Genomic DNA, 20,573 nt, shown 5'->3' with positions numbered 1-20,573 from the left:
ACAACAATTACAGGAACAAATAGATTGCAATTTTACAGGTCCCAATATCCAGTCACATTACAAGGGCAATTGATTCTCCTTGATGTTACTCTTACTTACCCTTCCCTTCCTGGTTATTCATGCTGCAAGTGTCCCAGTTTCTGCACAGTGGTTATTGTGGCAGCCTTGGTCAAATCTGCCTCCCTCTGTGCCACAACTTCACCTTCCTCAAGCCCTGTGCCCTCTTGAATTACCTCATTTTCCTTCTCAGACGTCTTTCATCACTCAGTTACCAACTGACAGAATTAGAAAACTTTGCCTTTCATTCATCGGCATCTGAAATCTAGCCTCATATTTCCTTTTCAACCTTATTTTCTGCTAATAGAAAACAGAAACCTTCCCTGCCTGAGAGACTAGTGCACTCATGCAATCCTGCATCCATCTTTCTCATGCAGACACACCACCCCACATTCTGATGCCATGCTTCTTCAAGCCTTTCTGTTCTCTCACCTACCCTGCACCTGTTCTTCTACCTCACCAGGATCTCCAGTCCAATTGTCCGATCTTTCTTTCCCATCTGGCAGACCCTTCCTGTTTTCAGTTCATTGCCTTTTCATATAAAACTTCATGCCAAGCAACCCTGGAAAGTACACAGAAAACATATTGGATTCCACGGTCTCCAAACTCAGCTGGACCTTCAGGATCGCCAGAGAATCTAGTCAGCTCATTCTCATTCCTCTTTCAAACATTCTTCGTTCTCTTTTTCACCTCTAACCTCAACATTGCCTGATTTACTTTCTCAACCAGGGACTCAGGACTAATTTACAGAGTAAATAAAAGCCAAAGGGTAAGAACTCCAACTTCTCACCTGCAAATCTACAAACATTCTTCTCTCTCACTGTCACCATGAGAAAGATGCCCTATTGTGAAAGGTTAGTCCCCCCATCCTTTGCTTTCTTCTCTTGCACCTTGATCCAGTTATCATCCCATTGTCTTTACTGCATTTTAAACCCCTCACACTAGTGGGACCCTCCCCGCTTCAACATTTTTGCCTGCTCACTTGCTCACCGGCTCTTTAGAGCCTGTTTTCCCTCAAGATGCAGACAGATCTCTGCCTTCCATTGTGCAGCTAGTTTTCACAGAAGAGTTGTCTACATTGTCTTCATTTTCATAGCTTCCTTTCCTTGCTCAGTTGATTGCAGTATGACTCATAACCTCAGTACTTCACTGAGACTGTCCTCTCCAGTGTCACGAGTGACTTTCCAGACACTGAACAAATGGATATTTTCCAAAATTTATTTATCTCTCAAATTCATCGGTCTCTGCTGACCACTCCTCCCCTCTTGACAAAAGCATTCCCTTGGCCCGTTTGACCCTATACTCTTAGTTTTCAGTTGTTCCTTCTCATTTTTCTTTGTGGGTTTCTCTCCCCACCTGGCCCTTAAAAGTTGATATTGATTATGGCTTTGCCCTCGGTCCACTCCTCTTTCTCCTTATACACTCCCACGGCAGTGTTATGGAAATGGCCGTGTCTATGGCGTCAATACCCAAATGCGTATTTCCAGTTCAGGTGTCCATCCTGAAGTGCAACTGGAATCATCCTGTGAGCATCACATAGTTACTCAAAGATGCGTATCTCGGCATCCACACCAAAGCCTCTTTCTTCTCCAATAACTTAGGGAAAGATTCTTAGCTGCCCATCTGCCCAAGCCCAAAGCCTGAAAATCAGCCTGACTTCTTCCTTTATACATACCGATAACATCACCACCCTGCAGGGTTTCTCATGACCTTTATTTTATTTATTTATTTATTTATTTATTTATTTATGTATGTATGTATGTATGTATGTATGTATGTATGTATGTATGTACGCGGGCCTCTCACTGTTGTGGCCTCTCCCATTGCGGAGCACAGGCTCCGGACATGCGCAGGCTCAGCGACCATGGCTCACGGGCCCAGCCGCTCCGTGGCATGTGGCATCTTCCTGGACCAGGGCACGAACCCATGTCCCCTGCATCGGCAGGAGGACTCTCAACCACTGTGCCACCAGGGAAGCCCTCTCATGGCCTTTAGTAGCTCATCAAAGCTCTTGAATTTGGCTCATCTTCCTGCCTTGATATATTCCCTCAAATCTCTCCAGACACATCCTTTTCTTCTTCTTCTGTTTTTTTAAATAAATTTAGATATAATCGACACATAACATTATATTAGTTTCAGGTGTATAACATTCGATATTTGTGTATGTTGCTAAATGATCACCACAGCTAGTCGAGTTAACATCCATCATGATATGTAACAAATTTATTTTCCTGTGATGAAAACTTTTAAGATCTACTATCTTAGCAACTTTCAAATATACAATATAGTATTATTAACTATAGCCAGCATGCTGTTCACAGACAACATGCTTTTCAACCTGAAGCACTCTGACCTTCACTGAACTTTGTCCACAAAAGGCCATTCTTTTTCTACCTCCAGTCCTTTTACGATTTTTGTCTTTTCCAGAAAATATTAATCCATATACCTCAATCCTGTACTTACTCTTTTCATACATGTGGCAGATTATAAAAAAATATAGAGTTGCTTTTTTTGATCAGTACTATTACTTCTCTTTGGCAGTTTCACTATTTTTCTGGATAGTAGTTATTCCAGAATCAGTTTGTTGAGTATAATTTTTATTCATGATTTCAGTATTACAGTCTAACAGTTCTTGATATTTTATTTAACTTTAAGATTAGAACATGAAATTGTACTAGAAGGTTAAATGTTTTAGGATGGCTTCAAGAAAATTCAGTTATTTGTTTTAAGGAAATACCTTGGACAATATAATTTGTTTGTCTCTATATTTCTTTAAGACATAGAACTGGAGAGAGGAAATTTACTTATCTTTAGAGGTTTAGAGAATGCTACTTATGACTTAACTCATTCCTGATGTCACCGAGTGCCTAAAAAGTACCAGATAGCAAGTGAGGTTCCGGGGTTAAACTGGTAAACAAAAATTAGCATTGCCTTTGTCCTCCTAAAACTTTCAGCCTAAAAGAGGAAGACCAACTTTCATCAAATGATCACATACCAAAAGCTGAATGGAAAACTGTCACAAATACAGTGAGAGAGGTTCTCTGACTACATGTGAGAACTGCTCAGAGATGGAAGGTTTCTCGGAAGTTAGAGCTCCCAGGGTTTTTCAGCTGTTTGCTTTTGGTTTTGGTGCTTCCAGTGGATGAAGTACAGGAGTGCCTCGACAGGCACTCATATGGCAACCAGAGTGGATGCTACTGCAAGAGTGCAGGGAAGCAGCCGCATAGCACAGGGAGATCATCTCGGTGCTTTGTGACCGCCTGGAGGGGTGGGATAGGGAGGGTGGGTGGGAGAGAGACGCAAGAGGGAAGAGATATGGGAACATATGTTTATGTATAACTGATTCACTTTGTTATAAAGCAGAAACTAACACACAATTGTAAAGCAATTATACTCCAATAAAGATGTAAAAAAAAAAAAAAAAAAAAGAGTGCAGGGAAGATCTCCCAGGTCAACAGTAGTGGAAGCAAATCAGTAGCATTGAGTAAGTACCCGCTGCACACGAGGTGGCAAAGAATCTGGTGATAACACAGTGGGGATAAAGAAAATGCCAGTGAAGGCTCACAAAACCCTTGTGTTAAATGTGCATTTTGATGGTTTTGTTTTATGAATATTTTAATCATAGTAGAGAATTTACACGTGGAAAAATTTATATCAAATTGTGTATGAAAATGGGTCATGTTTACCTTGGGTAGCTTATAAAAATGGAGAAAGGTAACAGAGCCAAAATGTTTGTAATTGAGACAAAAATTATTAAGGATGTAGTTCCAGTTTCACTTTAACAATGATCCTGAGAGATATAACACAATTTAAGATTTTTTATTACTTTATACCAATAGTCTTAGGTAAGGTTTTTGTGTTTTGTTTTGGTTTTAGTTTTTGTGTTTTCTTTTTTTGTATGAAAAAAGAAACTAAACTCTGTCTGTTAATGAGGGAGCAGCACTCATTCAAAAAGATGTTCAGACAACTGGAGTTCTTTTTTAAAGGCAGAATACTGCCATCTGTTGTTCACTGAAATTGTTTCTAGGCTAAGCAAACAGAAACCTCAAGTTCAAGTTTAACAGCAATTCTTAAAATTCAGCAAACAAAAGACCATCAAAATTCATCACCTTTAGGAGTTCATATTTATTTCAGAGACTCTGATTTTTTTCTATAATATTTACAATCTTGTGCTCAATCAGAGAATCCAGTTTCTTCCACTAACAGAAATAATCATGCTTTTTATTTACATAGCAACTTACACTTAACCAAGCCTTCCCAGTTCATTTGCGTGAGCAGTCCTGGGAACAGTCCATTACCTGAATTCCTCCTAGCTTTGCCAGCCACCTCATCTTTTTATAATTAGAAGAAACAGAGAGAACCAGCCTGGAAATCAAAGGCAGCTAAGGTTATCTTCTCAGAGATATGCATGCTTACTCGAGTAAGCGATTTCATAAGTATGTTTTATTTCCTAAATAATAAAACAATATTCTGTAATAGTTGTTATTTTTGAGGTTGTTGGGTGAATTTGCTAGTGTCTGGAAGATCTTAGAAAACATAAACAGAGGGACAATTTTAACACTTTGGGGCTTATTTGCAGACAGATTGTAGGGAAATATATAAGGACACAAGGCATGTACTACATCCTATTTGGTGACATGGAATGTTCCCTGACCATCAAAAGAGAAGGAGGTTAAGAATTCTGGTAACTGCTGGAGTTTGCTGTGTCTCACATCTCAAATGGGTCCCGACCAACTGAGATGTTTTTAGAAAGCAGTTTGATGAAGGGCCCTGTATGTTTTCCTCCTACTGTACATACATATTATCTTAAGGAGAAAATCCAAAGGTCAACTCATATTCCCTGCCAGAAAATTAAAATAAGCAAACATCTGCTTCCTTAGGATGACATTTAGCCAAGGTTCAGCCTACAAAGAGTTACTGCAAAATGTTCACATGATTTCATTTTTAAAAAATTTCCCAACCAACTTCAAGTCTAAAATTATAAATGGGTCCTATGAAAGTATAAACACATATGCAATTCTGCTGGCTCTGAGGTCAGAACCAGTAATGAACCAAAGATCATTTATTGAATCCAGCTTATCTTCTAAATGAATTTAGACGAAGAGACTGCTTCCTGGTATCAGAAAGATTTGGAGGGCAAGGGGATGGAAAACTGCTTTAGAGAAATAGGATGACACGGCTCCCCAAAGCCTCTCAGGCATCTTTTCCCAGCATTAGGACCAAAGCTGGGTAAGAAAAGTCCCAGTGACTCCTTTTATGTGTCGTCCCTTACACTGTTTATTCCTCCATTGTCCCAATTCCCTTTTCACCCTGAGAATGGTCTTCCCATGCCATGTTTGCCTCCCAGGGTGTCTCCCAAGATGACTAAATAGAAAGAAAGAAAAAAAAAAAAAAAAACTTCCACCAATGGAGCTAAGATGCCTACTTTTAGAATTCCTTTCACATAGTGTGTTATAAATCATATCAGTGCAGTCAACCATACTAACTGAAACCAGGACTTCTGTACAATTACTTTCTAAGAGCCTAAAATTAATCTCAGAACTACTCTGAGTATATAGGAGTAGGGGATACAATATTTATGACTATATTTACCTAGAATAAAAAGTGAAACTAAGGTTTTGCATTTGTTGTTTTGTTTTGTCAGTAGAGAAATGATATCTCTATGCTGCCTTCATTTATAAAGAAACTACTGACCCAGTGTGTGTAGTAGACAAACACACACATACATATACCTCCCTTTTTGCACATAATCTTTTTCAGTGCAATAATAATAATGATGGTGGTGCTATATAATATTTTTCAAACATGTACTAGAGGCCAAGCACTCTACTGAGGTCTTTATGTGCCTGATCTCATTGAATCATTAATAATACTATACAGCAGGAATTATTATTGCCCCTTTTAGAGATGAGAAAACAAGAGCTAAGGAGATAAGTGACTTTCCCCACTTCTCACCAGATCTGAAATTTGAACACCGGCAGTCTGACTCTAGATCCTGTGTTCTTAAAGGTCCCATGTACTACCTCATAAAATAAAAATTTGATATTGATGAATGAATAAAACTTCCTCTCTTATATCACAATTTTTTATACCTTTGCTTCCAACTTCTCACATATATGACCTCTCAAATTACATACATGATGAAAATATACACTTGTACCTTTTTGTACATCACGTGTTAATTCATAAACCAAACTTCACTTTTTATCCCTTGTTCCAGGAGTGGTAGTGCATAGCTTTAATGTACCTATTATATTATGTCTCATTTCAAGTGAAAGAATGTGTTGGGTTTAAAGTAGTATGGAGCCCTCGTAATCAGTAGTTGATCTGTTAATTTTAAAAGTTTTTAAAACAGAGAATCATAAAAATATAACATATTTTCCATATCTCTAGCAATATGTTGATATTTTAACTTGATACATATGAATATGTAGATTTCACACATTTGTGATGATGAGCCAAGAATGTTTCTCTTTGGGTATATTTTTACTATATTGATTAGAATTCCAAGTTATGTTACATGCAGCACACCCATACTTCATGGTATATGACTACCAGGTTCAAGGTTGTTTTTGTTTTGCTTTGTTTTTTGTTGGTTTTTTTTTTTACAGTAGAAATGACAGCCATTTGGAAACATTCTGAGTTGAAAATCTTTCAGGCACATTATCATTTTCTTCTTGAATCTTTACAGTTATATCACCCCTACTTAATTTAACAGAAATCATTGTCGGGGCCTCATCTTTATGAGTCTGTTTATGAAGTCTTTAAAATTATTCAACTTAGTTTTTAAAGAAACTATTCCATTGTTTACTCACATATCACTGGTTTATAGATATTTTATTAGCATATGTAAGTTACAGTGACAGTTGCAACTGGCCTAAAAAGATTTAGGACCAAACATATATACACTACCAAACATAAGGTAGATAGCTAGTGGGAAGCAGCCGCATAGCACAGGGAGATCAGCTCGGTGCTTTGTGACCGCCTGGAGGGGTGGGATAGGGAGGGTGGGAGGGAGACGCAAAAGGGAGGGGATATGGGAACATATATATATGTATAACTGATTAAATTTGTTATAAAGCAGAAAAAAAATAAAATTAAACTTAACTGGTAAAAAAAAATAAAAAATTCAAATATGACACCGTAAGGCAAAGTGTTGTCTATGGACTAGTGCAAGGCTGTGAATTGTTACTGTTTTGCTTTAAATACAAAACTGTCAGTAATTTCAGGTCTACTGAATCTAATAATAAAAGTTGGGGTTGTATTTCATAAAAAAACAAAACAAAACAAAACAAAACCAATGACCTATTTTTTTAATGTCTACAAACTAAAGATCTCTCAGAATATCTTCTCATTCCATATTAAATATCCAATGCAGCAAACAATCTTTGCCTTGCCTTAGTCTATTAAGAACCTACCCAAACGTAAGGTAGATAGCTAGTGGGAAGCAGCCGCATAGCACAGGGAGATCAACTCGGTGCTTCGTGACCACCTAGAGGGGTGGGATAGGGAGGTGGGAGGGAGGGAGATGCAAGAGGGAAGAGATATGGGAACATATGTATATGTATAACTGATTCACTTTGTTATAAAGCAGAAACTAACACACCATTGTAAAGCAATTATACTCCAATAAAGATGTAAAAAAAAAAAAGAATACATCAAAATAGTTATACAATTAAATACTTTTTTTAAACTAAAAAAAAAAAACCTGACACTTGGCAAATGTGCAACTCAACTATTGGGAGTGGAAGTTCTAGAAAATAGTCTATTCCCCATAAGTACTTGGTGTACATTAGACATTTTACCATAGGAGGGAAACAGCCATCAGTGAGTCAATAATAAGTTAGAAGGTGAAGCTTGAGTAAGATTAGCAATTGGTGAAACAAGGACTTTTTGTAGTCTACATAATAATTTTAAAAGGTTTTTTATGTCTGTATAGCACAGGGAACTACATTCAATATCCTATTATAAACCATAATGGAAAAGAATATGAAAAAGAGTTTATTTATATATATCTCTGAATCACTTTGCTGTACAGCAGAAATTAATGCAACATTATAGGTCAACTACACTTCAGTAAAATACAATTTAAAAGTAAATAAATCAAAATCTTTTTTTAAAATTTAAAAATTCTTAATGAGCCAAGAAATGTTTTAAAATTATTTGATTCTTTCTTCTTTGATGTTTGTGTGTGTATGTATGTTATGTAAAGAAATGCTTTAGGCTCACAGAATTGGGAGGGACCTTAGAAAGATAAAGGCGAGTTCTCTGATTTTGCAGTGGCAGAGCCCGAGGGCTCCAATGGATACAGTATCGCCTAGAGAAAAGCCATGGTTGGTTTTGGAAACCATCATAAAACTTAAAATACTGAACAACAAAAAAAAAAAGCGGCCTAATTTGAGGGATAAACCGTCTCAACTAGGTTATCGAGATAATTATATCAGTTCTAGTGCTTTTGCGTTTATAACCTATCTTTGAGTTTCATGTAGAATTATGAAGAGAGACTTTTGTACTGCTTCCAATTCTTTTCCTCCAGTTAGAATAAATTAATGTCCAAAGCAAGTAACACATCAAATGATTCACTAAGTCGGAAGACTTGAGAATTATTACATCTTCTGCCCGTGGGCAGGGATGTATTTAACCTATTTCAATAAGTTATCAGTTTAATCTTTGCTTCAAAATATATATATAGAGCTATAACGTGACTATACTGGTGCTGCCCCCCCAAAAAAGGAGTCAAGAATTGGATGCCTTATCTTCTATACCCCACCCTCTATATACCAGATAATCTCCCTAATCATTTTGAATCGGTAATTGCTGTTGACGTCAACTTTCCCAAACCCTTTCTGATTTCCCGCTTGGGCACTTTCACTTTCTTGGAGTGAAATGATGTTTGTTTACTTCTTTTTTTTCATTTACCTTCTTCCAGAAGTTATTTCGTAAGACTTCTTAATGATATTTTTCTTTTAGAAATTCTCCATTTCTGAACAATATGTTGATAGAAACCCAAACACATTGCCGCAGTAAATAATCTGTCATGTTCCTTAAAGATATATACTTTTGTTTTACATTCTAGTAGTCGTTTGACCACATAGATTTATTTGCTAAATTTTTCATAATTTGCAGCTTATGGTGGTTTAGAAATTTAGATGCCCTTTATAGAGTGCAAATTTTTTCTGACCCCTACACATTTTCAAAGCTTTCCCCTTTATCATACCAGAACTGTAATTTCAAAGTTTTACCACAGTAGTAGTGACAGTAAAAACAAAATTTCTATAATTGAATTGATTGATACACGCCTAGTCTAGGAGTTACATCTAATGTCATTTCTAAGTGTATTTGTTATTGTTTCCTTAACTTATCTCTGACTCCAGATTTTCTTGGCCCTTGGTTTATGTTGAGTAAAGTAACTTGGAAGCAAACTAGATTGTTACCATAGCAACCAGCATTGTGTAGGACATCCTGGAGATGATGAAGTAGACTAGAAGAAGATAAAGTGGGGAAAGGAAGATGCTGAAAGAACGGGTTGCTTTGAAAAGTGGTGGATTTACCAAAAGAATCAGTTATTTTTGGTTTGATATATAAAACTGCACTTTAATCCACTGTTTATCAGACTTAAATTCCAGATTTTCTATTTAGAGGTGGCAATCCAAATTTGGTTGTCATTTAAATAGTGCCCAGGAAATTATACGTGCATTTTCTTAAATGTTAAATATAAGTATTTCCATTATAAGGAGAGCCTGCAAAGTAAAATGTTTTTTATTGCCTGGTCACTCTTTTCAAGGAAAAGATTCGTTTGATCATATGCACCGTAAAAAGACTCAACTGTGGTTTTATGCTCAGTAGAGTTGGTTATTGCACTCAAAGATGATTTCAGGCTGTTAGCTTAAGACTTTCCTTTAAAGTAGCTTTAATATAAACTTAAGCTTTAGTGTTTATTATCACTAGCTAAGATTTCACCAGTTAAATGAATTTTTTTCCGAGTGTTATTTGGTATACCTAGAAATTGAATTATATTATTTTGAAAGTTGAATAGGTGTGGAAATACCCTCTGTGTGACTCACTCTGTGTTGTTTCATATTTTGTATCATATGACGAAAAAACACTACCAATTAGCCTAAGCCCCTCTCCCCTGAAATTCCTTTATAGTGACTCCCTGGACGTGCCTGGGTCTTTATAATTTGCCTGCTGTTTATTGAAACAGCAGCCCATCTATCTTTCAGTCTTTCATCATTTCGTGTGTGGTTAGCTTTGGCAAGTTTGTGGCAAACAAATCTGATTGTTGGTTTTAGATTTCATGCCTCATTGAAGCCTTTCATTATTTGAGCCAAAAACTGATGATAACTTCTTATGTGTGATACAACTTTGAATTGTTACACAATTTTAATTTTTAAATCATAAAACTAATAAAACAAAGACCTGACTTTATAACAGTAGGGAGACTTTTCCAATAGTTGAAGTGTTTGGTTTCTTAGCCAATTCCAATATGGGTAATATGCTTTTTTTTTTTTAATAGATCTTTATTGGAGTGTAATTGCTTCACAATACCGTGTTGATTTCTGTTGCACAACAAAGCAAATCAGCTTGGCCTGAGTATTTCTTTTGTTTTCACTTGAAGACCTTCGCTTTCACAAAAGCTACAGATAGTATAAGTAACATTGAATTACATAATGTGCTTGTTTTTTTTTTTTTTTTTTTTTCGGAGCACGGGCCCCTCACTGTTGTGGCCTCTCCCGTTGCGGAGCACAGGCTCCGGACGCGCAGGCCCAGCGGCCATGGCTCACGGGCCCAGCCGCTTCGCGGCATGTGGGATCCTCCCGGACCGGGGCACGAACCCCCGCTCCCTGCATCGGCAGGCGGACTCCTAACCACTGCACCACCAGGAAAACCCAATGTGTTTGCTTTCTAAGTTCTTATGTAACACTAACATTGGCTTACAAGGATGAGTTTTCAGTTCTGTTTCTATTTTAAAGTTACTTTTAAATTTTTAGTTATTTGTTTTTTTCTGAGCATATAAGAAATACATCCATTACTTTAAAAAAAAGACATAAAATTAGAGAATTATAAGATGCATTTGTTTTCTCACCAATAATTTATTTTAAAATGTAATTATCATTGTCAATGAGCACATTCTACTTTTTCTTCAGATTTGTAAGTTTTATGTACTGAGACCATTTTGAGAAAACCTATTAACTATTAGAACATAAACTGTTAATTTTATTGTCAAAACATCTTAAAATTTTATGTCCTGGGTACAAAGTTTGACTTAAAATTTAATTTTTTAGGGAAATAGTACAGTGATGTACTAGTTTAAGATTATTAGAACAACATGGGTAGGAGTAAATATTACTGTTTTATAAGATCACACTGGGTGAGTTTTTCAGAAGCGTAATAATTAGAGATGCACTTGAAAATACGTTTCTAAAAAGGAATGTTAACCTAATTGAGTGGCATTTCTCACAAACATTTTTTAAGTTAACAATGTAAATAAAAATGTGAAATACACATACTTATATATCCTAAAGCTATTAATATTACACTTAAATTTTCATATTGGTTCATGGAAGATATTTAAACCTACAAAGAGAGAAAAACATGGCACAATAATTAAATAAAGCATTAAATAATTACAGATATATTTAGTAACGTACAATGAAAACATTCAGTATTTATTTCGGCCTGCTAGTTCAGCTATTGAGCTGTGGAAAGAGAGTATGTATTTGTGTTTGCAGCCTGACGTTTCCATGCTGTAGCTATCTGAGTTATTTTTGACTCAGTTATTTTTTTTAATAGTTTTTTAAAAAATTTATTTTTTTTTGGCTGTGTTGGGTCTTTGTTGCTGCACGCGGGCTTTCTCTAGTTGTGGCGAGCGGGGGCTGCTCTTCGTTGTGGGACATGGGCTTCTCATTGCGATGGCTTCTCTTGTTGCGGAGCATGGGCCCTAGGCACGTGGGCTTCAGTAGTTGTGGGTCACAGGCTCAGTAGTTGTGGCAAACAGACTTAGTTGCTACGCGGCATGTGGGATCTTCCTGGACCAGGGCTCGAATCTGTGTCCCTTGCATTGGCAGGTGGATTCTTAACCACTGCGCCACCAGGAGGTCCTGGCAAGTTATTTTTGACTAATAAAAATGAATGTAATAAGAGTACCTACCTTGTAGACTGTGCTGAATAAATATCAGCTGTCACCATTATTGTCCACCATTATTATTATTGCTACTCTTATTATTCTAGTACAAAAAGACCTAATTTCTATATGCTAGCTTTACAGAATAATTTATCCTTGCTTATAGTTATTATAAGACTAGATACCTTCACAGATGTTGGGTGTTTTCATAATTATCATATTTTTCTGATTGCAAAAAATATGTTCACTTTTTCTGTGACATACTTTATAAAAATGAAACAATATTTTATGAATATTCTTCCAAATAAACATTTATAGACCTACCCAAATCTTTTAAATAAGTGCATTATACTTTATAGTATATTTGTAATATAACTTTTTAAAACAATTTCTCTGTTGATGATGCATTTATGGCCACATTCTTTGATTGTTATCAGAGTATTGCAGTATCCTTTGTGACCTTATCTTTGTATTTTTGTATATATGTAGTTTTTCTTTGGACTAGATGTCTTCTACATTGTCTTGCTAGATTATAGGATATATAAATTTAAACTATAAATTGATAGACTCAGCAAGAATTTCTTTGCAATAATATTGGATTATTTTTTACTCACTGCTCATTTCCCCAAACCATTACTAATACTCGGTGCTAGCAGTCTTTTATTATTTTGCAATTTAATAAGTAAACATTTTTTTATTACTTTAGTTTGTGTCTTAAATATTCGGGAGGCAAGTAGCTTTTGTATATTTGATTATTAACTTTTGTTTGAATTGTATATTCATTTCCTTTTTCCAGGTTTATCTTTTATTGATTTTTTTTAAAAGCCTTTTATTTGCATATGTTTTATCTTCTCTGGGTGGCATATATTTTCTCATGGACTATTTGTTTTTTACCTTTGCTTATGACATATTTGCTTATGAGAAGTTTATGTCTTCATTTAGTCAGATCTGTTAGATGTTTTCTTGACAGTTTATGCCATTTATATTATTTTTAATGGTCTTCCTAATCCCAAGATTATAAAATTTTTCATCTCTCTGGAGTTTATTTTTAAGTCTGTTGTGAAAGAATGATTAAACTTTATTTTCCCCCAAATACATAGCCAAATGTCTAATAGCCTCTTATTGAAAAACTCCAGAATTATTATTACTATTATTTATATCATTATCATTATTGAACACTTATAATTGTTCACTTACAGCACAACAGTAAGTGCTTTACCTATAATCTCCCTTTTACTTCTTATCATTACCTTCTGAGGTTGGTACTCTACTACATCCATTTTACAGATGGAGAAGTCACAGCACCGAGAGCTTACTAACTTGCCAAATCATGCAGCTAGAAAGTGGTAGGGTCAGGAAGTCATGATTGGGATGTAAGTAGCCAAGTTCCAGAACCTCACGCCAATCACTGTGTTATTCAGTTTACAGTTCTGTGGGTTCCTCGTGCCTCATACTGTGGTAGCATTCCAATATTAACAGTCATCTGCATGCCGTCTTTAAGCTTCACCTACTTTCTTAACCTTGACCCTGCCCATGCTCTCCCTTATTCCCACATCTTCCCGCCTACGTTCCTGCCTGACCAGCAGGGTGAGGAACGGTCCTGTCCTCTGTTTCTAATGCTCTTCATTTCTTTAGCAAATATAGAGTAGTAACTCTGAATCTGATAGGCAGTTTGGCAGAATGGGACAGATGTGCCACGGAATTCCAGAACTGAAATTTCTGTTCTTACCAACCACAAGAGGGACAATTTGTGAATCTGAACAAGTTGAGTTGCTTTTTGTGCTTATCTCTAATATTAGTTGAATAATTATCACACACCTGGCTCAAATATCACACTAGAATATTACTAAAATTAAAATTTTATACTATATTAGTGTTGCTTTTCAGAATGAAATTCCTTTTTTATAGCTGAGTAGTATTCCATTTTGTGTGTGTATATATATGTGTGTGTGTGTGTGAGTGTGTGTATGTGTGTGTGTGTATAAAACATCTTTTTCCATTCATCTATCAATGGACACTTTCTAAATAATATACATTAAAATGTTGAGCTCTTCATAAGGAGTGATCAATATGAATTTTTTTTTTGTTTCCTGATACTTTCTATTTTTTAAAAACTGGTGTTTATCTTTGTATCTCTTCAAAGTGCCTCCATAGGTTCTAACAGTAAAAATGTGCCCTGAACACAAAACTGGCAAAAGCCATGGCAAATTTTGGCAAAATTTGAAACAGAAATGTGATTTGAATGTTACTTTACTGCAACCCTAGTGTCACTTCAGTCTGCATTTCAGAAAAAGCCCAGTTTCCCTCCCTGTGCCTCCAGCCTCAGGCCTTTCTCGCCCGACCTCCTGTGTTTGGTGTCTCAGTCTCCAGGAACCAGTATCACTGTGGATATTGCTGTGATGGGCGAGGCTCACGGTCTCATCACCGACCTCCTGGCAGACCCTTCTCTGCCCCCCAACGTGTGCACGTCCCTGAGGGCAGTGAGCAACCTTCTCAGCACGCAGCTCACCATCCAGGCCATTCACAAGCCCAGAGTGAACCCCGTCGTTTCCTTCAGTGAAAACTATACCTGCTCTGATTCTGAAGAAAGCTCTGAAAAAGACAAGCTGGCTATTCCCAAGGTAGGTATGAATGACATGCTCCTGAAAGGGTGAAACTGTTTCTTCCCATTGTCTCCTGGGCCTCTTTCTTATCACCTCAAACCCACATGGAGATTCATATCAGTGACTCCCCAAGGATGTGTCTGTCAGTCATGGTGACCAAAGTGATACTAATGTAAACATAAAGACTTCCATCCTTAAATGTGATAGCTTTCTGTAATGAAAAAAATTTACCTTTTTGCATTACCTTTTTTTATTCAGACGTTCAAGAAATTTTTTTCTTCTCTATACCAGGGTTTGTTCTGTGGGATAAAGATATAGTGGTGATAAAAAATTAAAAAAAAAAAAACAGCAGAAATCCCTGCTCCCACTCTTGTGGATTCTGTTTAAAATTCATTGCCTTCTGAAACACAAGATTCCTTTGCTCTTTGATTTCTTAGTATGGTAGCCTTCATAGTACCCTCATGTCTTTCTGAAACCCAACAAGTTTTGAACTTAGAAAAGTTCTAGTTGATGTTAGATTATTTAAAGTAAAAGATGGCCTTCGTGATTCATATATTTTCTTCTTACATATAACATATAAGAGTTTTACAAAAGTAAGCTCTAGGGAATAGGGTTCTGGACCCAGTTTAGACCTCAGTATTAGTTAAAAACAAGTCATGCTAAAGACTAAAAAAAAGAATCAGAATTTCAGTGGTCTCAGGTACATCCAGCACACTTATTTATTTGGTAAACAAGTAGCTGTCCTCTGGAGCTGGTGGTCAGTCAGTCACATCTGTGTTTTTGCCATTATGAGTCTCTTGATTCAGGACAGTGTCCTTCACACAACTTTGTCAATTAAGTTATTTAAGTTTCCTTCGAACATCTACTTCTCTGAGAAAGATACGGCTAAGCATAATATAACAATAAAGGAATGGGGAGAGAGTAACTGATTCCCTTGGGCCTCAAAAGAGACATGAAGTCAGTGACAGATTTACAGACAATAATCCTAATATTTACAGTGCTTGACCTTTTCTCTTCCTATTGAATTACGTTCTAAGATACATATCCAGATCTTTAAGAGATTTTGGAAACTATTTAGTATCAGAGGTCTTCTTGAATCCTGAGGTGCCATATCCTCACTTCTCAGAGTTTTTACCATCTTCAGGAAGAGCAGACTGAGTCTTTGTTAAACTCTGCCTACACAATTGTGCTCCTTGGAGTAACTGGCCACAAATAAAAATGAATTGACCTCCTACCTCTTATAACTATTGCTGTAGTTGTGTTAGATTACCTTCCCTTTGATTTTTTAAGATTAATACTCTCGTTAGAGGGCCAGTGCTCATGCTGGTGAGCTCAGAACCATGCCTAAGTGCTGATGGTGCCACAGATCCCACTTAGGATATGGTAGGAAAAGAAATAACAAAGAGAGGGTCACAGGTTGACCAGCAGAGTCTTCTATTAAGAGGAGTTGGTCCTAATGACTTTACCCATTTCCCTGTCTTAAGTCATGTTAACCACAAGAGAGGTGATACATCTTGTGAGTTATACTCTTACCCTTAGCTCCTGTCATTTGTGAATCAAGAAATTAAAAATAAATCAATAAACACTTTGATATAGCGACTACTGTTGTGCTAGATGATAAAAATTAATCCATGTCCCACACGAGTGTCTTTTGAGGAAAATCTACTGGTCATAATAACTAACTAACATGATGTGTGTATAGTTGTATAAGCCCTATTGAACTAATTTAACTATAAAATTGTCACAAAGGTAATTGATTCTCATTTCCCATAATCCCATATTTGTGTAAACATTGAAATGAAGATCCCCAAAATGTTATTTTTATAATATTCATTGATTTTGGCCAGAGTTTCTTATTGAATTTCTGAGTGCCCAAATTTTAGATAAATGATATTCAACCAATGTAGTTTAATAAATTCATTGTCATTTTGTTTCATTATATAGAAGTTAGTGATAGAAAATATGCTTGGTAACAAAATCAATGCTCCTTCTTCCCAGCGCCTGAGAAGGAGTTTGCCCCCTGGTTTGCTGAGACGAGTTTCATCAACTTGGACAACCACCACCTCAGCCACGGGTCTGCCCACTTTGGAGCCTGCCCCAGTACGGAGGGACCGTAGCGCCAGCATCAAACTGCATGAAGCACCTTCATCCAGGTTAGGCGGTGCTCCTGATGGTTTCATATGTCTTGGAGAAGTTTTTTTTTTTTTTTTTTTTTTTTACCAAAAATGAGTTATAAATTACAGTAGAAGGGAGGCTCAGCCAATTATATTTGGCTGGAGGCCAGCTTTGAAAATGAAAAAGGTGTATGGTTTAAATCCAGAGCAGTATAGGGATTAACATCAGATAATTAGGCTTAAATTGTGTTGTATGGCCTTAAGTATAAATGGGGACAGTGACTTGAGGTGATGCCTGCCACTGTCACTTTGGGTGGAAAGGGTGAGCCCAGAATAAAGGTGGGCTAGGTTTTACCTAGACTGAGATCTACATTGAATCTTTAAATCAAAGGTAGGTATCCAACCTGACATTTGCAAATGATTGTTAGATTTCCCCCAGCCCACCAGAGCAGCTCTCCTAGCATTATTTCAAAGGCAGAAGATCAGATCAAAAAATAGATCATCATTCTAACAGCACCTAAATATCTTCAAACAGCTGGTAATTTAAACTTTGTTTAGATAATGAACAGATTGGTGGTCACCAGAGGTGGGGGGTCGGGGGTAGACAAAATGGGTCAAGGGGTTCAAAAAGGTACAAACGCAATTATAAAATAAATGAGTCTTGGGGATTTAATGTACAGCATGGTGACTGTGGTTAATGATATTGTATTGTATATTCGAAAGTTGCTATGAGAGTAGAGCTTAAAAGTCCTCATCAGAAGAAAAGAAAATTTTGCAACTCTGCATGTCGATGGGTGTTAACTAGACTTACTGTGATGATCATTCACAGTATATATAAATATCAAATCACTATGTTATATACCTGAAACAAATATAATGCTACATGTCAATTGTACCTCAATAAAAATAGAATAAACTTTATTTAGTATATTAGTGATAATTTTACAAAGTGACTGAAAAGTCAGAGTTACCAAAGCTAAAGGAAAGATAATACAAAGATCTAGAAAGAGTTTTGAAGAAAACATCATCATGAAAGAGGTGTTTTCAGAGGGAGCTACTGAGTTTGTCCTTTTCTATTTAGAATAGAAATACCATAGCTTATGTGAATAATAGTTATGAGAACATTTACCACATGATTTCAGGTTTGTGAAACATTTGCATTAATTTTATTAATTACCTAATGACTGAAAAATTACCACATCTTTGTTGAACTACATGGTGGCAATATTAGAAGTGATTTTCTCTTGACCTTGGCTTTGAATATATGTAAAGCACCATTCTGAGACTGGCAAAGAAATGGAAACCTTTCAAATCTTAACAATTTAATGATGGCTAACTTCTCTTGCTTTGTTGACTAAAAGCATAATTGGTTTCTTCCATATTAACATATTATTGGTAGTCTAATTAACCTATAGAATCAGAAGCAATTTTGAATGATTCTTTCTTTCACATATCAGTATAATTCCACTTTGTCTTATTACCTGGATGTTTGTAAAACTTTTAAGCATCACCACAGGAGGATGTTACCCCATCTGTTTCATGAACATTTCCTAAAGTTTAAAATGACAAGTCATTGATGATATTTTCCTATGAAAATATTGACCACTGTCGACTTCTACTGCAGCAAATACTGATAAGTAGTAGGGAATTATAGTTAAATATTCGTTGCTTAAGAAAATGAATTTGTGTTCTCAGTGTATATCTTCATTTTACCAACACACCTTGGCAAGAATGCTCCTTTACTTACTTTCCGTAGAATGACTCTACCAAAAATCCATTCAAGCATTCTTAAATGCCACATTTCTTTGTGTTATTGTTTGTTATTTCTCATCAAATTTCTTTTCTCCTACTTCTCTCTTCTTTTAGTTAAATGAGATTGGGGGCTGACATTGAAATCATCGTGAGGAAGAAGCTTTCAAAAACTTCTATGAGCTTAACTCCTAAAGATTTTGTCATTCTGCTTTATGAAATAAATACTCATGCTCAAATATTTTCAAAATAGATAAGGAATAGCATACAATCCCATTCATTCTCTTTGTCCCAAAAATACTAATAGATGTCTTGCCTGGGTATGCTTTTTTCCACTGTCTAACTTACTATTCCTTAATTTCACTATCCTATTAAAAGTCCTGATATAAAATCTGAGAATGGTACAACTTTTTCACCATTATAAAGACATAAGATTCATTCTGAAGAGAATTTGAGCCCTTTAAGGGAAAACCATGTGTAAGTAAGTAGCAATGGTACCACCATTAAATACAGCTAGTTTTGGTTGACTCATCCTTTGTCGTGCGTGAAAATAGTGAAAAGATAGCCTCCAGCCCTGATGATAAACCAAATTTAAAACCTCTTCACTTAGGAGACCTATTCCTAAACCTGCTGACTCATTTCAAAACTGATTTGAGTTTTAGCCTTTGAAGTTTCTTCCCTGGCAGCCCTTTTATTTCTTCCTTTCCATGTCTGTCTTTTCATTGAGGCTCTCTGAGGACTGCAGTGATCAAAAGAAGAACAAGAGTGAGAAGTGAAAAGTAGAAACAGTCCTCAGCTTATATTCCTTTAGGTACAGAGCTGGATGATTTACTCCTGGGTAGTTTTAAATCCAGCTGAGTGAAAAGACACTGGATTGAGAATCAGAATCTTGGCCCTATCACTCAGAGATGTGTATCCAGAGCCTTGGTACTCACCAGAAGGAATTCTTAGGAAAAAAGGGAACAGTGGCACAACTGGAGTAAAATTAGGTGGAAGAATGCCAGTAGGTGCTTTAAAAAAATAGGCTTGAGAGAAATTAAAAAGTCTGAAATAAATCATACTCTAATCATTTCACGTTGCCCTTGGAACTGACTGACCCCTGCGTCTGTATATTAGGCAGAAAGAATGCTGTAAACTCAGTAAAAGAAACTGTTAGGACCTGGGAAGACTTTTAGGACCTAGGATGAAGTTTTTATAGATAGAACTAAGGTTATAAAATCCACTTTTGTGGAGGGGGGTTGAGATCTTCTACAACAGACACACAGATAGTTTTCCCCTGCTGTGTTAGTGTGGGAAGACCAAGTAAAGGTTTCCCCAAACTATTTTCCTCCCTGGAGTTCAAATCATTACATATTCATGAGATTTAAACAGGAATCAAGAGTGTGAAGTTTAATAGGCAGCTGAAAACTATTGCAAGGATGACACAAAGCAATGCATTTGAAAGTACCTGTAAATTACAGAGTGTGTATGCATGTGTGTGTGTATATACACACACACATATACACACACCTATACATATATTGATTTGTTATTTTATGAATAATATATGTTTAATAAATTAATATTTATTATGTTAAGAAAGGATATATAGCTGGAATTTTATTTATCTTGAAGTTCATTAACTTCCCATACATTAAAGATGCTCCATTATTGCACTTTATGAAACTTCTCAAAATGAGCATATTTTAAATGTTTTTATTAAAGAAGTATAAAACAGTAGCAGGCAGTTTTTGAGCTAGCTTTCATAATATAACTTTTTAAGATATTAAAAAAATAAATTCAGTTAATGTTAAGGTCTTATCTTTTAAAAGTCTACATAGAAAAGTCACAACCCATTTATTGTACAATGTGCTAAGGAAACATCTAGGCCACATATACATTACATAAAATTTCTTCACAGTAAGTCTTTTTTTTTTTTTAAGTCTT

At 36.0% G+C, this 20,573-nt stretch overlaps 1 protein-coding gene across 2 annotated transcripts in view; it reads left to right on the top strand.

Annotated features, from left to right (window-relative positions):
* The window catches only part of PDE3A (phosphodiesterase 3A), a gene marked incomplete at both ends in the record, with an annotated part of 307,728 nt that overhangs the window by 237,108 nt on the left and 50,047 nt on the right, over positions 1–20,573 (top strand). For both annotated transcript variants that reach the window (XM_079715862.1, XM_079715861.1), the window contains 2 exons: positions 14,545–14,802; positions 16,783–16,937. In XM_079715862.1, the coding sequence (XP_079571988.1) occupies positions 14,545–14,802; positions 16,783–16,937 (413 nt within the window). The remainder of the gene's footprint in view (positions 1–14,544; positions 14,803–16,782; positions 16,938–20,573) is intronic.

Source organism: Hyperoodon ampullatus (genome assembly GCF_949752795.1).
Source record: "Hyperoodon ampullatus genome assembly, chromosome: 11".
Classification (NCBI taxonomy): Eukaryota; Metazoa; Chordata; class Mammalia; order Artiodactyla; family Ziphiidae; genus Hyperoodon; species Hyperoodon ampullatus.
This window is presented reverse-complemented; position numbering and strand designations above follow the sequence as displayed.